The sequence below is a fragment of the Anastrepha ludens genome, chromosome X (genome assembly GCF_028408465.1).
Source record: "Anastrepha ludens isolate Willacy chromosome X, idAnaLude1.1, whole genome shotgun sequence".
Taxonomy (NCBI): Eukaryota; Metazoa; Arthropoda; class Insecta; order Diptera; family Tephritidae; genus Anastrepha; species Anastrepha ludens.
Genome location: NC_071503.1, coordinates 15,698,965 through 15,718,858, shown reverse-complemented (window position 1 = coordinate 15,718,858; position 19,894 = coordinate 15,698,965). Strand labels below are relative to the sequence as shown.

The 19,894-nt window shown below is 39.8% G+C and overlaps 1 protein-coding gene across 1 annotated transcript in view; it reads left to right on the top strand.

The window, feature by feature from the left end:
• Positions 1-6,153: 6,153 nt before the first annotated feature.
• Positions 6,154-19,894, top strand: part of LOC128869308 (F-actin-monooxygenase Mical) — a 303,193-nt gene continuing 289,452 nt past the window's right edge. The window contains exons 1-2 of the mRNA XM_054111836.1: positions 6,154-6,602; positions 7,137-7,229. Of these exons, the coding sequence (XP_053967811.1) occupies positions 6,195-6,602; positions 7,137-7,229 (501 nt within the window). The 5' untranslated portion in view covers positions 6,154-6,194. The remainder of the gene's footprint in view (positions 6,603-7,136; positions 7,230-19,894) is intronic.

Below are 19,894 nucleotides of genomic sequence, written 5' to 3'. Positions count from 1 at the left end.
GCCGTCAACGATTGTGGTATCGGGATCTTCACATTCTCTGTGACAAACGCAGCTGTCACTATTTAATAGGTTCGAGAAGTGTTCCCCCATAATTTATGAATGCCCTGGATGTCAGTCACCAGGTCTTGAAACCTTCTGTAAGCCGCCGAACTTTCTGGTAGAATTTCGGGTGTTGTTCCTATTGGCCAGGATCTCAAGCTCCTCGCACTCACGTATTTTGGCCTCTCGTTTCTGTTGGCAGATAATACGTATCTCTTCTTTTCTTAGCTCTCTGTAGCGATCCCACATGGCTCTATAGGCAGCATCGTTTCCTTTTGCGGCAGCATGACATTCCGCGTCGTACCAACTGTTTTTTCGGGCTCGCCGGAGTCCGAGTTCTTCTTCGGCGGCGGTACGTGGGAAACGAGAAATGTTGCTTCATTTCTCGGGCATGCCGGTTTGTTGGGTTGTACTCTCTGAAAGCAGGAGTGAGAGTCGAGGGGCGAAGCTTCTGGCTGTCTGTTGTGATGGCAGCTTTTCGATGTCAAACATTCTTTGCGTAGTTAGATGTACGCTATTCTCTGCACAGAGGCGTGTGCGTAGTTTGGCTGCAACAAGATAATGATTCGAGACGATGTTGGGTCCTCGGATCGTACGTACATTAAAAACAATAGAATCGTATCTTCCATGTATCAGAATATGATCAATTTCCGATCAGGAGACAGCCACGTTGCTTAGTGTATTTTCTAATGCTGGAATCTGGTGCTGCAGACTACCATGTTTCGGGCCCCGGCGAAGTCGATCAGCCTCTTTCCGTTACCGGATGTTTCGTTGTGCAGGCTAAATTTTCCGACTGTGGGACCAAGAACTCCCTCCTTGCCCACCCTGGCGTTGAAGTCGCCAAGGACGATTTTTATGTCGTGGCGGGGGCAGCGCTCATAGGAACGTTCCAAGCGCTTGTAAAAGGAATCGTTGGTCGCATCGTCCTTTTTTCCTTCGGGGCGTGGGCGCAAATTAGCGGGATGTTAAAAAATTGAGCTTTGATGCGACGAAGTCTTTCTCCTGACCAATTTAAAGAATTTTTTTTTTTTATAATTTTGCTTAGAACGAACTATATATTTTACAAAAGCCATACAAATTGCAAATTAAAAAAAGGGTTGTTAAAAAATGTCCATAGAGTTTTTCAGATATGAGGGGATTTTTATATATTACAATAGTTTGAAGGAGCTCAAGTTCATTTTTGTGACTGTGTTTTTTTTTCTATAAAAAATGTCGAACATTCGTTATATGGAAAGAATGCATAAGGTCAACAAACATTTTTTGAGTTGAAAACAGGTAATGATAGCTGCTTGAAAATTAAATTGGATTCTATATTAAGACGAGATCTCTCATAGGATAGGATCCGCCAAAAGCTCGTTCGTCGCATAGATAATTTGAAAAAGTTAGTTTTTTAAGGATTTTCAAAAAAATGCTATATTATTTTACAGATTATTTTACATATTCTTAGTAATGTCTGTCCAAAGCAATCAGTACCGTAAAGATTTGTCGTTTTTTATGAACTCTTTTAATAAGCGGTTTATTCAAACTTGAGTTGACAAATTCGCTATCAGATGAGTTTGAGGACGAAATCCGCAGCTAGTTTTTGTCTCACTTGTTCAGTTGAAAATTGCGCAGCGAGGTATATGCACTCACCGAACAACTAAATGTATATGAGAATAACGCAATATCAACAGATGTGATTGTTAGTGGGTTGCCTATAAGGAAAGATGAGGACATACTAAATGATTTCTCCAAGCTGTGCCAAACGCTTCAAGTAAGACTAGCGCCCGTACGTTCTGCTTTCCGGTTACGACCAAACAATAAAAGCGTAGCTCCAATAATAATCAAATTGAGCTCTGCTGCAGATCGCTCTCAACTGCTGAAAGCTGTTGCTAAATTCTGCAAAGATAAGAGACGAGCACTTTCTCTTAGTGATGTCGGCGTCGGTAGTGAAGGGAAGCTATTTATCCACGAATGTCTTACGAGAAAAAATCGCGAACTAATGCGTTTGGCTATGCAATATAAAAAGCAAAAGCGTCTAACGTCAGTTTTCTCTGTTCGTGGGCAAGTGTTTGTTAGAGCTCGACCCCAAACTGATGCTGCAATTATAACTGAAAAAACGAGTATAGAGAGCATTGCAACTGCTAATATGTAAAAACAAAAACATTTATGCGTTATATTATTAATGTTATGTATGCGTTAAATTTATTCTCTTATTTATCATTTATGTTTTCCAAACTCTTTGCTTTGCATTGTAATCATTGTTATTTTAGTATCATTTCTATTTCGTTCATCTCATTCGTACTTTTCATATTCTTGGCTTTACAATGTAATTTTTTTTATTTTGATCTTATTCCTATCTATCTCATTATCCCCTTGCTTTATTTAAATTCCTCCACCTTGCGTATACTCCCAACCATAAACTGTCAATGTGTAATGAAATAGCAAAACAAGTAGACAAAGAACATGCAAGAGAATTGCTTAAACTCATTTCTAATCGCTACAATGGGTTTAATGTCTGTCAGTTGAATGCGCGAAGTTTGAATGCTGAAAAAATTGACTATCTAAATTTTGTTTTTGATAATTTGTGCATTGACTTAATATGTATTACAGAGACATGGTTTAAAGACTATATTGATAATAATGTATATTCCCTGTGCGACTACACTATTATTAGATGTGATAGGACTACGAAGACTCGAGGAGGTGGCATTGCTTTATATTTTAAAAATAATTTTAAATGGAAAGAGATCTGTAGATCAGATCATTTTCAAGAAGTCGAATACATTTTTGTTGAATTTTATGATAACAATACCAAATGTCTTGTTGCATGCATTTACAACCCTAGCAATAGAAATGACCTCTCAGTGATATTTGATAAATTAGCGGAATTCCACATCTCCTATGAACATATTATTGTGTGTGGTGATTTAAATGTAGACCTTCTTTGTGATAATTTTTCTTCCAGGAGTTTGATAGATAGTTTCCAATCATTAGGAATTTCCTTAATCAATGAATATGCTACTCGCTTTGCACCCCTCTGCAAACCAAGTCTTTTGGATGTATTTTGCGTCAGTGACAGAGATTACGTCAGTCATATTGATCAGCTTCCTATGGCTGGAGTTTCCGACCACGAGTTGATATTCTTATCTTACAACATCAAGTTCAACAGACACAATCAAGTAAAGGAGATATTTTTTAGAGACTTTAAGCTTATTCAGCATGATCTCTTAAATAAGGAGGCTGCCGAGCTTAATTGGAATATGTGTCGGTTATTCACAACAGTGGATGAAAAACTGCAACATTTCAATGCTTTAGTCAGCCATCTATTTGATAGGTTTGTTCCGTTGCGTAAAGTTAAAGTCCACGGAAATAGGAAACCATGGTTTACGCGTGAGATATTGTCTTTAATTAGAGAGCGTAGTAAAGCATATAAGAAATGGAAAAATGATAGAAACACTCACTTGTGGCAAAAATATCGTGTAGCAAGAAATAAAGTAACTGCAATCACTAGAGATGCCAAAAGGGCATATCTACAATGGAAGCTCAATGATAGTTTACCTCCGAAAGTCCTATGGAAAAACCTTAAAACCTTAGGTGTCTCAGGAGAGAATAAGCCCGTGTGCAGTTTGGACCCAGAAATCTTAAATACTCACTTTCTAGCATCTAACAGGGCTCCACTCGACATACCTGTAAAAGTTCCTCTACGAGAGCATGTTGATGACGGTGAGTTTGAATTTGTGTCTGCAACAGAGATGGATTTGATACAGCGTATACATACTGTCAAATCTAATGCTATAGGGACCGACGGCATTTGCCTTAAATTTCTTAAAATTATTCTACCATTTGTAATACCATCACTTACGCACATAATTAACTTTTCAATCACCTCATCTACATTTCCATATCTTTGGAAGACAGCAAATATAATACCTGTGCCAAAAACAAAATGCTCTACCGCTCCTCAGCACTTCAGACCAATAAGCATTTTACCTGCCCTATCGAAAGTATTTGAAAAATTTTTGGCGCGACAAATTACCTGCTACTTGGACAAGAATAATCTGCTGAGTAATTTCCAGTCGGGTTTCAGAAGTCTGCATAGTTGCTCCACAGCTATGCTTAAAATTTTTGAAGATGTTCGCTCTGCTTATGATAAAAACTACCTAACAGTGCTAGTATTACTCGATTTTTCAAAAGCATTTGATACTATTGATCACAACATTTTACTGAAAAAATTGTGTTATCACTATAAGTTTGGAGCATTTTCTCTGCAACTAATATAATAAAAAGTTACCTCTCGAATCGGCTACAACAAGTTAAGTGTGGCGATAACTACTCAAGTCTAAAACCAATTACGTCAGGTGTGCCGCAGGGCTCTATTTTAGGTTCAATTTTATTTTGCATTTTCATTAATGATATTGTTGAGTGTTGCCAAAATTCGTCGATTCACCTCTATGCTGATGACACCCAGATCTACCTGTCAAGGCCAATAGGTCTTATTGAAGATTTGATAGCAAGGCTTAATGAAGACCTCACACGTATTTCTAACTGGTCCAAATCTAACAACTTAAAATTAAATGAGTCAAAGACGAAGGCGATTGCTATTTCTCATTCAAAGTATGACCTTAGCTCTTTGCCGCCAATATTACTTAATGAAGTAAATATTAACTTTGATGACATAGTAACTAACCTGGGTTTCAGAATAAATTCAAGACTATCATGCGTTGACCATGTAAACTTTGTTGTAAACAAGGTATATAATATTCTTAGAAAGCTATATTGTACTGCCTACTTACTGCCACGGCAAACTAAATTAAAACTTGTTAGATCACTCATTGTTCCTCATGTATCATACGCTGAATTAGTATATTGCAGGCTTGATAATAATTCGAAACAAAAATTGCAAATCGCTTTAAATAATGAAGCGCGTTTCGTGTTTGAAAAAAGGAAATATGACCATATATCTGTCTACTCAAAACAGATTCTCGATCATAACCTCGACTCGTATCTCAAAATACGCTCTGTTTTGTTCCTGCATAAACTAATATACACACAAAAACCATTGTACCTGTATAAAAACATTAAACAATGCCAGTGCACCCGAACATTGAATCTAATTGTTCCGACTTACACTTACTTGGAATCAGAACGCATGTTCTTTGTCAGTGCCATTAAACTATGGAATTCTATACCAACTACAATAAAGCTTATAAAACAAGCAAGGTGTTTTAAAACTGCAGTTTCTAATTACTTCTAACCTTTAATACCCCTTTCCTTCTCCCATTCCCACCATCTTTCTCTTCTTCTCACTTACTACTCTAAGTTTTAGTCTATAAGTTTAATAGTTAAAATATTTTTAAATCTAAGTAGAATTTCTATGTATACCATCCTCGTATTCTAGAATTATAAGAAGATGTACTACCACAAGACTCTGTCTTACTATGTACAAAACAAATCAAATAAATTGAATTGAATTAAAATATCCAATAGCAAACATTTACATATTTTTTAAATCTAGAAATCAAGACGAACAGATTGATACCAGACTCAAATAAATTAAACTGAATGTTTTTTTCTTATTAAGCGAAACATTTTGTTTTTGCCGTAATAAATAAAAATCATATTTTGACCTTTATTATTTGGCTGAAAAAATAAAACTCAATTTTTAACAGTAATTTTGTTTTCTCAAAGCATTTGTTATAAAAGCCATAACCACTGGTGGTATTTTCATATAGTTGCTCTAATTTTCAATGTCAACCTTCTTACGGAATTTTTGAGTCAAATACCATTTTAATTTTTGTATCAACTTTGTCATAGTGTCATGATGATTCCTTCATTTTAAGTGAAGCAACACACGACACAAAACTTCTTTGTTTCAAAACTTGATCCATTGTAAAAGTCAGTACCAACCCAGGTTACCGCACTTTTATAAACTGTCATAGTGTCATGACGATTCCTTCATTTTAAGTGAAGCAACACACGACACAAAACTTCTTTGTTTCAAAACTTCAGTACCAACCCAGGTTACCGCACTTTTACAAACTACGGGAATAGGGTGGTGTAAATATATTGCATTTTGAACTGTAGATAATGAAATTCTAAAAATTGTATGTCTACGTTTTTTTTTGTAGAAATATCAATCAGTAATCAAACTTGAAGAGAAGCACTTAGTAACAATGTCTAACAATTTATCCACATCGGTAATGAACCCAAACAATACGGGCATAGGGACAAAGAAATCGATACTTAAGTCAACTCAAAGTAATAGCATTGAGGAGCTATTGAGTGTTGATAGCAGCTTCAGTGTTCTCGATGTCTTCGGTGGGAGTACAACATGCAAAAACAACACCCCACATAAACCAAGTAAGAATAAGTTGTCAACGGAAGCATTAGCGGTAGCCCCAACTACTGCAGCCACAAAAGCTATAGTTATCGAAGGCACAGAACAGCAGGTCCAGATTCAACATCATACAAGCAAAGAAACCCTTGAAAATAAACAAGAGGCGGCGACGGACAATAGCAAAAGGAAATTGAAAAGCAAGAAAAATAAAAAAGGTGAAACCGTTCAGCAGAATTTATTAGTGGTAAGTTGGAATACAAAGCAATTACGATTGAATCGTACTTAGGATTGGATTTAATTCGATTAGATTATATACATATACCCATATAATTGACACGTACACAGAGCTTCTCCTCCTATTTGTGGCGTGCGTTGTTCCACAAATTCAGGCACTTACACTTTCAACCCAACTCCGAACTTCAGATATTTTTTATGAGGGGCTTTTTCATGGCAGAAATACTCTCGGAGGTTTGCCATTGCCTGCCGAAGGGCGACCGTATTAGAAAAAAATTTTTCTTCATTTTGGTGTCTCATCGAGATTTGAACCTTCGTTCTCTCTGAATTCCGAATGGTAGTGACGCACCAACCATTCGGCTACGGCGGCCGCCGATTAAATTATGTTAGATTAGATTGAAGAGGAAATTTTAATTTTAATTATATTACACAGAATTATATTAAATTTAAATCAAAATTATATTATTTTAGGCTCTATTCGATTAGATTATACCAGATGTATCTAATAATCATAAATATCATTGGATGTATTTTTCTCTTATAGAAATCGAGTTTTAGCAAATTTGATGTTCTGCAGAAACGCAACTTAATTCATGTACGTTCAAGTGGCGCTGATAATGCACAAGGAAAATTCGGAGTAAGTAGTCAATTTTTATAAATTGTTTAACCCAACCATTTAAAAATGTCGTCTTCTTCAATTTAAAATATATACTTATGTATATAAGTACAATATATTTTTTTGAGAAGCTAAAATCCTTCTCTCATGCCTTGGCTGCAAATTAGGATAGAAAAACTTATTAAAAAAAGTGAGGGAGACGAAATAATGCTTACATGTAACTTTTCATTCCTGGCAGTGAATATTTCATTTAAGAAACTGGCAGAAGTACTGATTTCGGGAGATCGGCGGCAAGGCACAATTTCGAACATTTAAATTTTTAATCTAGCATATACACGTACACAAGTTTTCAAATATGATAGTGAAATTTGATACAAAGATCATAATTAGGCGATCAGGAGGGAGAAACAAAGATATAGTCCGTAGAATGTTCCAGATCCCGCTTTCGAAGGCAACGCTTTTCAACAGATCGTGTAGTACAATTTTACTTCAAGTTATAGATCTGGAAAGCTCAAAGGATTCGTACAGGAAGGGTCAATAAAAGGTGTTAGTGATTTATTGCTTTCCACGAAAACGATCTGCGCATAATTTTAATATCATACATACTTATTATATAAGTAAATGCATATGTAAGTAGATTGCTAAGCAAATATATACTTTTAGATGAGAAATAAGTTGTGCATACCTATATTAGATTATGTTAATACATTACAAAATTTAAAATTTAAGCCAAAAACTGACTCTAGTTACTACTCAACTGGTCCTGCTCACTTTTTTAATATCGCACCTAGTTAATTTTCAGAAACGTTATCAGTGGGCGCATAATTAGCTGGCGGCCTAAAATACAGAATAAAAGAAAATCCCGGTTTTTTATCAAGCTTTTTATCAAGCAAAAGCTGTATTGGCATTCTTTGGCAAGCTTGTTAAATTAAAAACTAATTTCATTATGAGGTGAGAAAGATGGATGTCGAAACAAAGTTCATTTAGTTGCAAATGCAAGAGTTGTGGCCGGAATTGGAGGAAGGACTTGACTCTGTGTCGAGCAACCAGAACCAGTACAAAATGGAATTAGTTGTGTAATTATGCATACTGTGGCGAAAATTCGTCAATGCAAGTGAAATCATCAATTGAAATGTAATTATTGCATTTACAGAGTTTATGTTAGATGTTTGGAAAAGCCAATTACGGACGCAAGTAAGGCGGTGTAACTGATATAACTGGGGGCGGCCCTTGTAACAAATTGCTCACAGATTTTGAAAAGCTAGATTTGAGCATTTGTGGTGCAGCTTACGAAGGGATAGGGAGAAATACACCTTCATCACAATAAGTAGTCTTAAGAGCACCGCGAAGTTTTAATAAGTCCCTACACATATTTTTCTTTTTTTTTTGTCGGGACAGACTATCAAGTACAGCAGTCAGACACAATTAAGTCCATTGTACTGCACTCCGGTTCCCTTTTAAATTTTCTTTAAATCTATCCGACCTTTGAAAAAATCTGAGTAGATCTTGTGGTGCTAAGGAGCCAAGGTGGTCGATTCTCAACAGATCAGCGCCAAAGCCCTAGAGCCGGGCAGACGCACAGAAAGTGGTCCGCCGTCTCATCCTCCTCTGCTCCATGTTGGCAGAGTATACTGTCTGAGATGCATACCTTTTCCATGTGCTTCGTCCATAAAAAGTGGCCCGTCATCAGTCCAACCAGCTGTCTACAGTCCCTTCTGCTTAATGACAGGAGGAACTGTGAAAGTCGGTCGGACATGGTAGAAAACATCAGTATTGTCCATCTGCAGCCTCTCTCAGCCTGGCAGGCTCGCTTGTGGGTTAGATTGGTTATTGTCTGCCGACATAGCTAAACCTGGATTTACAGTCCTCAACTACCCTTGAAGTGGTTGAGGCGCTGTCTAAGGCCATGAGCGCAACTTTGCTGTCCTTGCTGCTTATCCATTGGTTTCTTACTCCTCAACAAAGTTCATCGCTACTTGAACAGCATACAACTCCGCTTGAATTATAGATGCGCACATTCCAAGAGCGAAGTATAGATTTGTACCACTTGTTTCCAGGTACACACCAGAGTCGGAACCTTGCTCGGTCCTAGATCCATTCATGAAAATACGAGAACAGTGTTTGCCGGACTCATTTTCTGAGTTTGACTACAGTTGAGCCTCTGGCAGCATCACACTCTATCTCTTGTCAAGTACGACTATGGCCTGGAGTCAAGGAGCATGGCGACGATCGCTAGATTGAAGTCCATGCCTACTCCGTTGTCTAATGCCGAACAGGGGCTGTTCCGATTCCCGTTGTGTTTCAGTCTGCAGATGGCTTTCAAAACTTCTCTTTGGGTGAAAACATCAAGTGGTGTTAGACTTACCAGTGCATCTAATGCCGGGCCTGAAGTGGTGGGAAAAGCTTCGGTGCAATAGATGACCACAGTGCGTTGTAGTCTTGATAAGGTCCTTCTGACCTACGAGAGAGTGCCCACTCATCCAGATCCCTTACACATAGGTGATAATAGGTTTTATCATAGCCCTTTAGATCCCTAGGATCTTGCTACGAGAAAGACCACACGTTTTCCCAAAAACACCCTTGTACTGCCAGAAGGCTGTCTTTGTTTCAACGTGTGACTTCCATAGGAGTTTACTAAAGAGGATTACTCCAAGATATTTGCTTTCTTTGGATAGCTGGATTGAGACTCCTTTTAGCTTAGGCAGATCGAGTCCATCAAGCTTCCCCCTTCCGGTGAAGAGGAAAATACCAGTCTTGGTAGGGTTGCCGATATCCCATTCACACAACACCAAGTGTCAACCATATCTAGAGTTTCCTCCACTTTCCTACAGATGTTCGTAAGCGAAGGGCCTGTTTCCAAACAAGCAACGCCATCCGCTTATGCTTCTGCGTGGACCCCGCAATTGACTGCCGAGGGGCGACCGCTATTAGAAAATTTGTTTTCTTAATTTTGGTGTTTCACCCAGATACGAACCTACGTTCTCTCTGTGAATTCCGAATGGTCACGCACCAACCCATTTGGCTACGGAGACCGCCATGCACGCTTTGATACGCTTTGATAGGCATGCTGAAATGGAGACAGAGGGGGGCCTTCAGGGACTTCTGACGCATGTGCGATTCCACTGGTCGCTCGAGACTTTTCAGCATAAAAGAAGTCATACTGATGGGTCTAAAGCTTTTGGGGCTGGTGAAGTCATCACTTCCAACCTTAGGGATGAAGGCGACCCTCATCATCCTCCAAGAGTGTGGTATATAGGCCAGTGCCAGGCATGTAGTGAAGATTCTCTCCAAGGCTACATTTACAGAATCTATGCTTTCCTTCAGCATGACGGAATATATGCCATCTGGTCCGAGCGACTTGTAACCACCAGAAGATTGGATGGCAAATCGAATGACGGCCTCATTCACCACAGATCTGGAAACATACCCATTATACCGAAAAGGTGTAGTAGCTCTCACAACCGCCTCTTTCAATAAGGGCTGTTGCCGGCCGACGTTTATCTGATTACCTGGAAAGTGAGATTCCACCAGGAAGTTGAGTGTCTTACTTTGCTTCTCCGTGAAGGAGCCATCAGATTTCTTAAGAGCCCCCAGCTTTGCAGTTGGGTCCCTGTTTAGAACCCTAACCGATTTCGCCAAGTCACTCAGTGATTCAATACCGCTACAAAATTCCCTATAAAAAGCTCTTTCCGGCTCCCGAATAAGCCTCTTGTAGTTCCTCTGGATATTACGGTATCGCTCCCAGTCCTCAGCAAGATTAGTCTTGAGGGCCGGGTTTAGAAGTTTTCTCCACTCAAGCCTCAACACGTGGAGCTCTCAATTCCACTAAGGATTGGGAGTCTGGTCAAGGAGAGATCGAATTGGACAGGCTTAATCAAAACATTCAGTTAAGGGAGTGTTGAGTTTCTCAACAGCCGCCTCGATACCATGTGCTTCCCGAAGTCTTGGTGGGGTCACGTCGAGGTCCCGCAACGCCCCCCTAAACTTCTACCAGTCTGTTTTTCTGGGGTTTCTAGAGGGCAATGGCATTCGTGTCTCCTCGCCCCACTGAAACTCAATGTACCTGGGGCCTGAGCACGAATCTTCGGCAAGGACTCTCGAGTTCTTGACTGACCACCCAAGTTTTGAATTCGATGGCGAGATCAATAACCTCCTGCCATACAGCAGTTACAAATGAAGCATGTGTGCCCTTGTTTTGTATGTTTAGGCAAGGGGAAGCGATAAACTCGAATAGCCGAGAGCCCCGCCCATTGCATTTACTGCTGCCCCAGATTGCATGCTCGGCATTAGCATCGCAACAGAGAACAAAGCCCAGATTGCGCCGCTCACAGAACCCCACGAGACTGGTGACCTTTCCAGGATGTGGCCCTTCCAGAGCATCGTAAGGGAAATAAGCTGATGCAGTCACAAACGTCAACCATCCGCGTTTACCCCTATAACACACCTCAGCCGCTTCCAGGGTTAGCTAACAGAATTGCTCAAGACCCATCACAGTGAGATGGGATGATATTATAAGACCGGTCCTAGGTCTACTCGAATTCCTGTCGTATAATAACGTGACCTTTTCAACGCACTAAGGCCGGATCAAAAGAAGGATTAATTCAGCGTCCAAAGGGCGAAAAGCTCTCTCTGGGGAAAGATAAGGGTGAGATGGACGGAAAAAGTTACGTGACGGCCATATAAACTATGCATAGACTTATACGTATATATACAAGTACATATGTCGATATATGATGCAAACTTTGTAACAAATACTATGTGATTCAGAGTTTTAAACTTTGTACAGAACCGATGAAAAAACGTCAAATTCATGAAGTCATGTATAAAAAAAATCAGTTAAAGCCAAATTTGTGTTTATTTTTCATACATTTAAATGGTCAATACATATCGGTTTCTTGTTCCAGTGCTTTCGTTGGTATATTTTGATGAATCGATACACGTGACAATCCTCTCGTTGTTTTCCATATCATCTTCTTCAATTTACTACAAGGCCGGCCGCACAGGATTTTAGCACCATACTGCGTAAAATCCCGCAAGAATCAGGACGTGTCCAGCTCGCAGTATCGTGAGAATAAGGCAGCACTCGATATTTTAGTGAGCATTTGAATCTTGTCTTCAGGACACCAAACGTTCTCTTTATACAATTTCTTGCACTAATGTGAATTTTATTATATTTGATTTCTTACGGATGTAAAGTATCGAGTTAAATAAGACACCGTATATTTTAAAGGTTTATAATTCACTAATCGGAAATACAATAAAAGAAAAGAATGTAAATGTTACTGGATACAACCATGTCGTTCGGCCACTCGATACCAACTAACTCCGTCGCTCATCTGTTGCACATTACGTAGGATTGCCATCTATCGTTGACAGCTCGGCCAATCCTGATGGATCGTCTCCCCTGGGCGATTCGTCGTTAACATCTTCGTCAATTGATTCATAGTCATCATCAACGATACTGCTGTCTATCCACGGTCTCATGTTGTCGTTCGTGAATATGCCTGCATAGCGCTTTCGGTGTTTGGGTATATCTGGGAGGTCCTCAACCACATAGCGATCGTTTGGTAAGACCTTTGTCACAACATATGGTCCTTTGTATGCTGGTTCGAGTTTGCGCGAGGTACCAGAGGCTTGATCCGTTCGGCCACGATTTCGAGTTGGACGTCTTCGCGTTCACTCTCGTTGTCATCCTTGTTATCTTGCACAGCTTGAATTAATCGATTTGCTGTTACGTCTCGTAGCTTGAAGTTAAAAACTAGACTTTTCGGACTCTGCCTAGTTGTTGCGTTGCTTTGTGAGTTAAGACACCATTGAAGTGCGGTAGTGCCTGGTACCAGTCTTTATCGTTTCTGATCATACACTTGAGTGAGGTTAGAATCGTCTTATTGACCCGCTCAGCTTGGCCATTGGCTCGGGGCGTACGAACTGCTACTTGGACATGCCGTATGTCGTATTGTTGAACGAAGTTCCGGAATTCCTTCGACGTGAAAGCCGTGGGCTTCCATATACCGTAATATATTCTCGTAGGGTTGTAAGTACTGGCGTCGTCTTTGTGTTGCGTACGGCTCGTAATATTACATATTTGGTAAAAGCGCATACAATTACTAGTATGTAAAAGTTGCCCCTTTTGCTGCGCACGAATGGCCCTAGATGGTCTAAATGCACGCATCTGAAGGGTATCGGCACAACATCGCTGATGGGTAACTGTGCTTCCCTCTTACCACCTGTCACTTTCTTGATACAACATTCGGGGCATGGCGCTATGCATGATTTAATATATCGTCGCAAGCGTGGGAACCAAAATTCTTTCGATAATCGCTCATATGTCTTGTCCAGTCCGAAATGACCGGCTTCATCGTGGCACGATCTCACTAGACGCCACCTCACTCCTCGTGGTACCGCTAGTCGCTTGCTGCCGTCGACTCTACGATATAATCGTTGACCTAGCAATCCATAGTCATCTTTAAGTTGATGCTCGTTCGGTGTTGACTTCCCATTAAGAACAGCGATGATGTCTTTAAGCACGTCGTCTTGGCGTTGCATTGCTGATATCCAGTCGTTGTCAATTTCGACCAATCGGTATATCGAATCAGCAATCGTTGTTGGTTCCATTGGAGGAAGTGTCGGGCATCTACTTAACCCATCTGCTAACGTATTCTTCGTTCCTGCGCGATGAATACACGTGAAATCGAACTCTTGAAGTTTGAGCCACCACCTTGCGATCCGAGGCAACAATGGCGTTGTTGCTTTTGTTGCCGCAATAGCGTTACAGTCGGTGATTACTTTGAAGTTTTGCCCCAGCAAATACATACGAAAACGTTGCAACGTTTCTACGATTGCTAGAACTTCTAGTTCGTGACTGGCATAGTTACTTTCGGCATCATTGCATTGCCTGCTAAAATAAAACACAATCGTTTTGCAACAATATGCCAGATAATCCTAGACTACTCGCATCCGTATGCACTTCGTGTGGTTTCATCGCGTTGTATATCGTTAGTACTGGTTTAGTTGTAATAATCGATTTCAATTTCTCAAATGCGTCGTTCTGTTCAACGTTCCAGATAAAATTTGCATCCTTTTTCAACAAGATCGTCAGTGGACGTGTTATAATGCTATATTCTTTAACAAATTTTCGGAAATAGCCAGTTAGTCCCAGAAATTGTCGTACTGCTTTGATAGTTGTTGGTTTTGGAAACCCTTCAATCACTTTCGTTTTGTTTTCTCCCGGACGTATGCCGTCGGAGTTGATGTCATGACCTAGAAACTGCACTTGCTCCGCCAGAAATGTACTCTTCGAAGGTCTAAGCGTCATACCCGCTGCGTTCACAGCTTTTAAAAATTCTTTCAATACGTCGATACCTTCGTCAACGGACTTCGTGGCTATGATGACCTCATCCACGTAGCTTACCACTTTGTCCCGATGTTTAAGCGTTTTTATCAAATTTACAATAATCTCCTGGAAGACCATTGGAGCGTTCACCAGACCAAAAGGCATAACGTTGTGTTCAAATAGTCCTTCATGCGTTAAAAATGCAGTATATTTCTTCGACTCTTCGTTCATAGGAACTTGATAATAGCCGGAAGTCATGTCCAGTGTCGTAAAATATTTATTGCCAGCTAGATGTGAAGCCTGTTCCTCCACGATTGGCATAACATAGTTTTTCTTAACCGTGACTTCGTTCAATGCTCGGAAGTCAATACACATTCTACTCTCCCCATTGGACTTCTTCACCATGGGCACAGACGCAGCGTGTGGAGAATCACTCGGACGAATGATATCGTTGTCCAACAGTTCCTTTAAAATTTCCGATAACATCGGGCGTTGTGAAAACGGAACCTGGTACCGTTTACCTAAGATCGGCTCTGATGTCGTTACACTTATGGTCATTTGTGCGTTCTTGCACCTACCAATTTGGCTAATGCTTTCTGCAAAACATTGCTTAAACGTTAATAAAAGATTTTCTGTCTTGTTCTTATCTTCTTCCGACAGGCAGCTAGATATATTAAATTCCGTCGGTCTGTCTTCCTCCAGGCGTAGTACCCCATTGCCAATCACCATGTGATACCCGTCCTGCTGTAATACATCGCGACCTAATAAAACATCGTAAGGTAGCATCTCTTCCGCAACCATATACAATATGGCTTCTCGTGGAACATTGTCCACTGTAATCTGTACGTTGATCTGTTTCGCCACCTGCACCTTGGATCCTCCAAACCCCGTGAAGCATCTCCGAGCTCCTGTCGTCTGAATATCACCTACTGCCGATGCGCCTATTAATGAGCATACGCTACAAGTGTCAATGAAAGCGTTGAGTTGCCTTCCGTTAAGCTCCACAATTTTCGTAATTGGAGGTGCTCCGTCTCGGTCGGTTTCGTCACCAATCTTCGCAACTGAAGTCTTTTTGTTACAATTCTTGGCTTCATGATCCGTCTTCTTGCATATGGTATACCTTGGTTTTCGCTGCGGTCGTTGGCACTTGGCTGCAATGTGACCATAATCATTGCAGTTGAAACATTTTATCTGTGTCAGATTCGGTTTTGGTTTCTCTTCGGCTCTTAGTGTTTGCTGACTGTCGTTAAATTTTTGAGTGCCACCAACAATTGGCTACACGTCGCAAAATTCATTGTTGCCAAAGTTTTTGTTATAATACTATCGTTAAGTCCACCGATAATATGCGTGTTGATGGATACATCGTCCACCCCACCTTGTCGACCTATCGTTAATATGGCATAATAATACTCCAAATAGTTTTCGTTGGGTTTACGTTTGCGTTTCATAAGAGTCTTATGAGTTTCAGCCGCATTCCGTGTTGACGGAAAGTCTGTTACAAATGCGTGCACAAATTGTGACCAAGAACTAAAAACATTTTGTGCATCCAGCCACTGTTTGGCCATGCCTTTCATTTTGTGCTGGACTGCAATCAAAATCATCTCTTCCCTCCAACCATAGCATTGTTGTAATTGTTGAGTTCGACTTATAAATTGCCTTGAGGTCGTAGTTCCTTTTATTGGGTCAAATTCAGGCATTACCCCTATCATATCCTGAATTCTCATAGTTGGACCTGATGGCGTTCGTAACTCCTCAGCAGACTCCCAGCCCGCAACACTTAAGCTTGGCCTACCATCATCGTTGTAGTTTACCCTTTGCTGATTTGCTTCATTACTTGGTATGACCTCTGGGTTACGATTCAGGGTGCCAATAGCTAATGTTAGCCCTGCCATTGCCTCTTTCGAACTATTCAATTGCGTGCGTAAGTCGTTTGAGGACACCGCGCTATCGTCTTCAAGCTCCATCGGATCTAACTCATCGGTACCCAAAACTTCTTGCAACTTTGCAATTTTAATTGCTTTAGCGCCTGTGGTTGGTAAATCATTTGCCCTTAATAACGTGTTCAGTTGAACGACTCTTAGAGTGTTTAACTTGATCATGGTGAAAAATAAAATTTTAGTAGAAACCCACTATTCTTAAAATAATATATTTCACCGTCCTTTTATTCAGGCTCCACTGTACTTTATTCGCCTCTATTTCGTTGTCTCTTCTTTGCTCGCCACTACCTCGTCTTGCAAATTCAATTGAAATCGTCGCTAGCACGTCAATCAACTAGTGTCTGTATGTATGCGTATTCAAATTTGAACGTTCGCCCGTACAAGCAGAGAAGTTGAAAAAGCGTCGTTTTATAGCTGCGCAGTCGAGACTATGCCACGCAGTCGCCTTCGTGTATAGCACACTTGCCTTCGTGGATTTGTCTTTGCCAATATCGGTAAACACACTATACGCTGACTGTTGAGACTCTTACCAAGTCGTTGTAATTGCTCCGTTTGTCGTTCCTTTTTCTACGCTGGCGTTTTGCTTTGGCTTCGTTTCGCAGTACTCGGCTGCCGTTGACAATCTTCTCTATTCCCTGACGATGCGCCGTTTTGCTATTTCGTGCACGTTTGCGCTGCCGTTGAACGTGGAAGATTCCCGTCGTTTGTGTGTTTGTACACCTTTGCCGCAGCGTTGAAATTTTTCCTTTCGTTGTAGGCGTATGGATATCAAATCCACTTCTGACTTGTAAAGTATCGAGTTAAATAAGACTACGTATATTTTAAAGGTTTATAATTCACTAATCGGAAATACAATAAAAGAAAAGAATGTAAATGTTACTGGATACAACCGTGTCGTTCGGCCACTCGATACCAACTAACTCCGTCGCTTATCGGTTGCACATTACGTAGGATTGCCATCTATCGTTGACACGGAGTATATGGATTACCAATTGGTGATAATAATTAGGCTCGAGAGGTCTTCTATCAACCAACTTTCTTGACTATTGTTTGATCTGCTAATATAACTGCGTATGAGATGTGAACGAATATCGGATGTATTCCGTTGTTAACTTACATAAAAGTAAAATTTAGGCGATGATCGCCACCCTAGAAAATGAAGATATTATTATTTTTTGCGATGCTTATATCGATTCAAAGTTATTCTTACTTCTTCTAAATTTATACTGTAGAACCATTTTCTGTGCGGGATTGTTTGAGGGTGGAGTAAGAACTGTCACATATATGCTTCCGATTGCACTATCTGAGCTTTTTATGCCAAACTGCTTAAAATAATTAAAGAAAGGAAAATTTTATATTAACAATTCAAAAATTGTCGTTAGTTAATCATACCGTTTTAATGACATTATCTTCCTGCATTGCAATGTACAGTTGTCGCCGCATTTTTAATAATACATGCTCGAAAAAGTGTAATGCCGCCACAACGTCAATAGCCAAGGATAAAGGCAGTGCCGGATTTACACAAAATGCCGCCCTGTGCACCATGAAGAATGCCACCCTAATTTTTTAAATTTGTGTGTGCGTGTTTGTATTGTAGTACAGAAAATCGTCGACTACACAATAAACAGGTGTAACAAACAAATTTATTGTTGAGCAAAATTTTTATTGTTTAATTATGAATTAAGTGCTAAGAAAATGTAATAAATAGCATAAAATATAGTAGCACATCTTAAAAAATAGAATCCGATTGAACCTATAGAACAGCATACTTACTTAAACATATTATCAATCTTTATTAGATGAGCAAAAAAAAGGAATGATTGCTTTTACGAGATCAAGTTTTTACACATCACCTTAAATGCGAACACGTCTGACTTTTCGTACTGCAAACTGGTGTATTAAATTGTCACAATTCAAGCGTTCAAATAAATCAGACTCAATGCACAGTAGAGCCAGACTATTCAAACGGTTTTCAGACATTGTTGAACGCAAATGATTTTTTACTCTTTCCAGACATGAAAATGAACGTTCTGCGCTGCAGTTTGTTGACGCTAATGTGTTAAATATTCGATATGCTATCTCCACATTTGGAAACTCAGTGTATAACTCGTTCGTCCGCAGAAGTTTCAGAAGGTCAGATGGCGAGTTACGTTCTATTTTTCGTTCAGAACAGTACGCGTGAAAGTGAATCATTTCGTCAGTGAATGAAATCTCAAGGTCTGAAGTATAAGCTTTTCTCAAATATTCCGATCTTTCACGAAGCTCTTTGAAATTCAAACCTCCAAAATCAGTAATCACTGAAAATTTCTCGTATATCTTTTCATATGCTTGGCTTCTCTTTCTCAATTCTGAATCAACGTTGTCTAGTATGATATTGAAGGGATTTACCCGAAAATTATCGCTTCCTGTCAACTGAACTTCCCCATCTCTTGATTCGTCAGCTTGTAACTTTCTTCTTCTTTTTCTCGAAACAGTCGCCAGGTATTCTTGACTCTCTGATATGTTCAACGCTTCTTTTTCATAAACTTCAAATTGCATTCGTGTATCTGCTACTACTTTTATTAGCCCACGATAGTCATTAATTACATCAGTAATGTGGATTTCAACTTTCTGTAGTCTTTTACTAACAGTGTGGAATCGTGATAGTAAAAAATGCCAAAGAATGTGCATGAATGTTATCTCAAGTCTATCTAGTTGAATCCTCAGTCCTCTAGCTTCTTGTCTCGTTATAGCATTCTCAGTTACATCTTCCTCGAATAAGATCAGAGTTTCATAGTGTTCATAGAGTATTTTTACCGCATCATGACGAGCCGACCATCTTGTTACTGACAAAGATTTCAATACGATTTTTTTTACACATTGGGCTTGTAGAATTGTCCAACGATTAGTAGATGCTGTGAAAAATTGTACAATGCTTGAACTGTATTAAAGAAAGAAGCGGCTTCTGTACAACTTTCGACTGCGTGAACTCCAACTAAATTCAGCGAATGCGCTGCACAAGGAGCGTGTTCTGCTAGATCGTTGATTTCTTTAATTCTTGCTTGTAAGCCCGAATAAATGCCAGAAACGTTGTTTGCGTTATCGTACGACTGACTTCGAGAGTCTGCTATATCAAGGTCCAAAAATTCTAAAGCAGATGTTACGGCTATTAACAAATCTTCAGCTTTGTGTCAAGTGTTGTCAATAAACATTAGAAACCTTTCTACAGGTGTTCCATCTTTTAGTACATATCTGAGGACAAATGTCAGTTGATCAACGTGTGATATATCCGGTGTTGAGTCTACAATTACACCAAAATACTTGTCTGTTTTGACTTCTTCAACTATAATAGATAATACTTCATCTGCCAACAATTGTATAAACTCTTCATAGATGGTTTTTGACAGATAGCTTGTACTTCCCGATCCTTTGTTGCC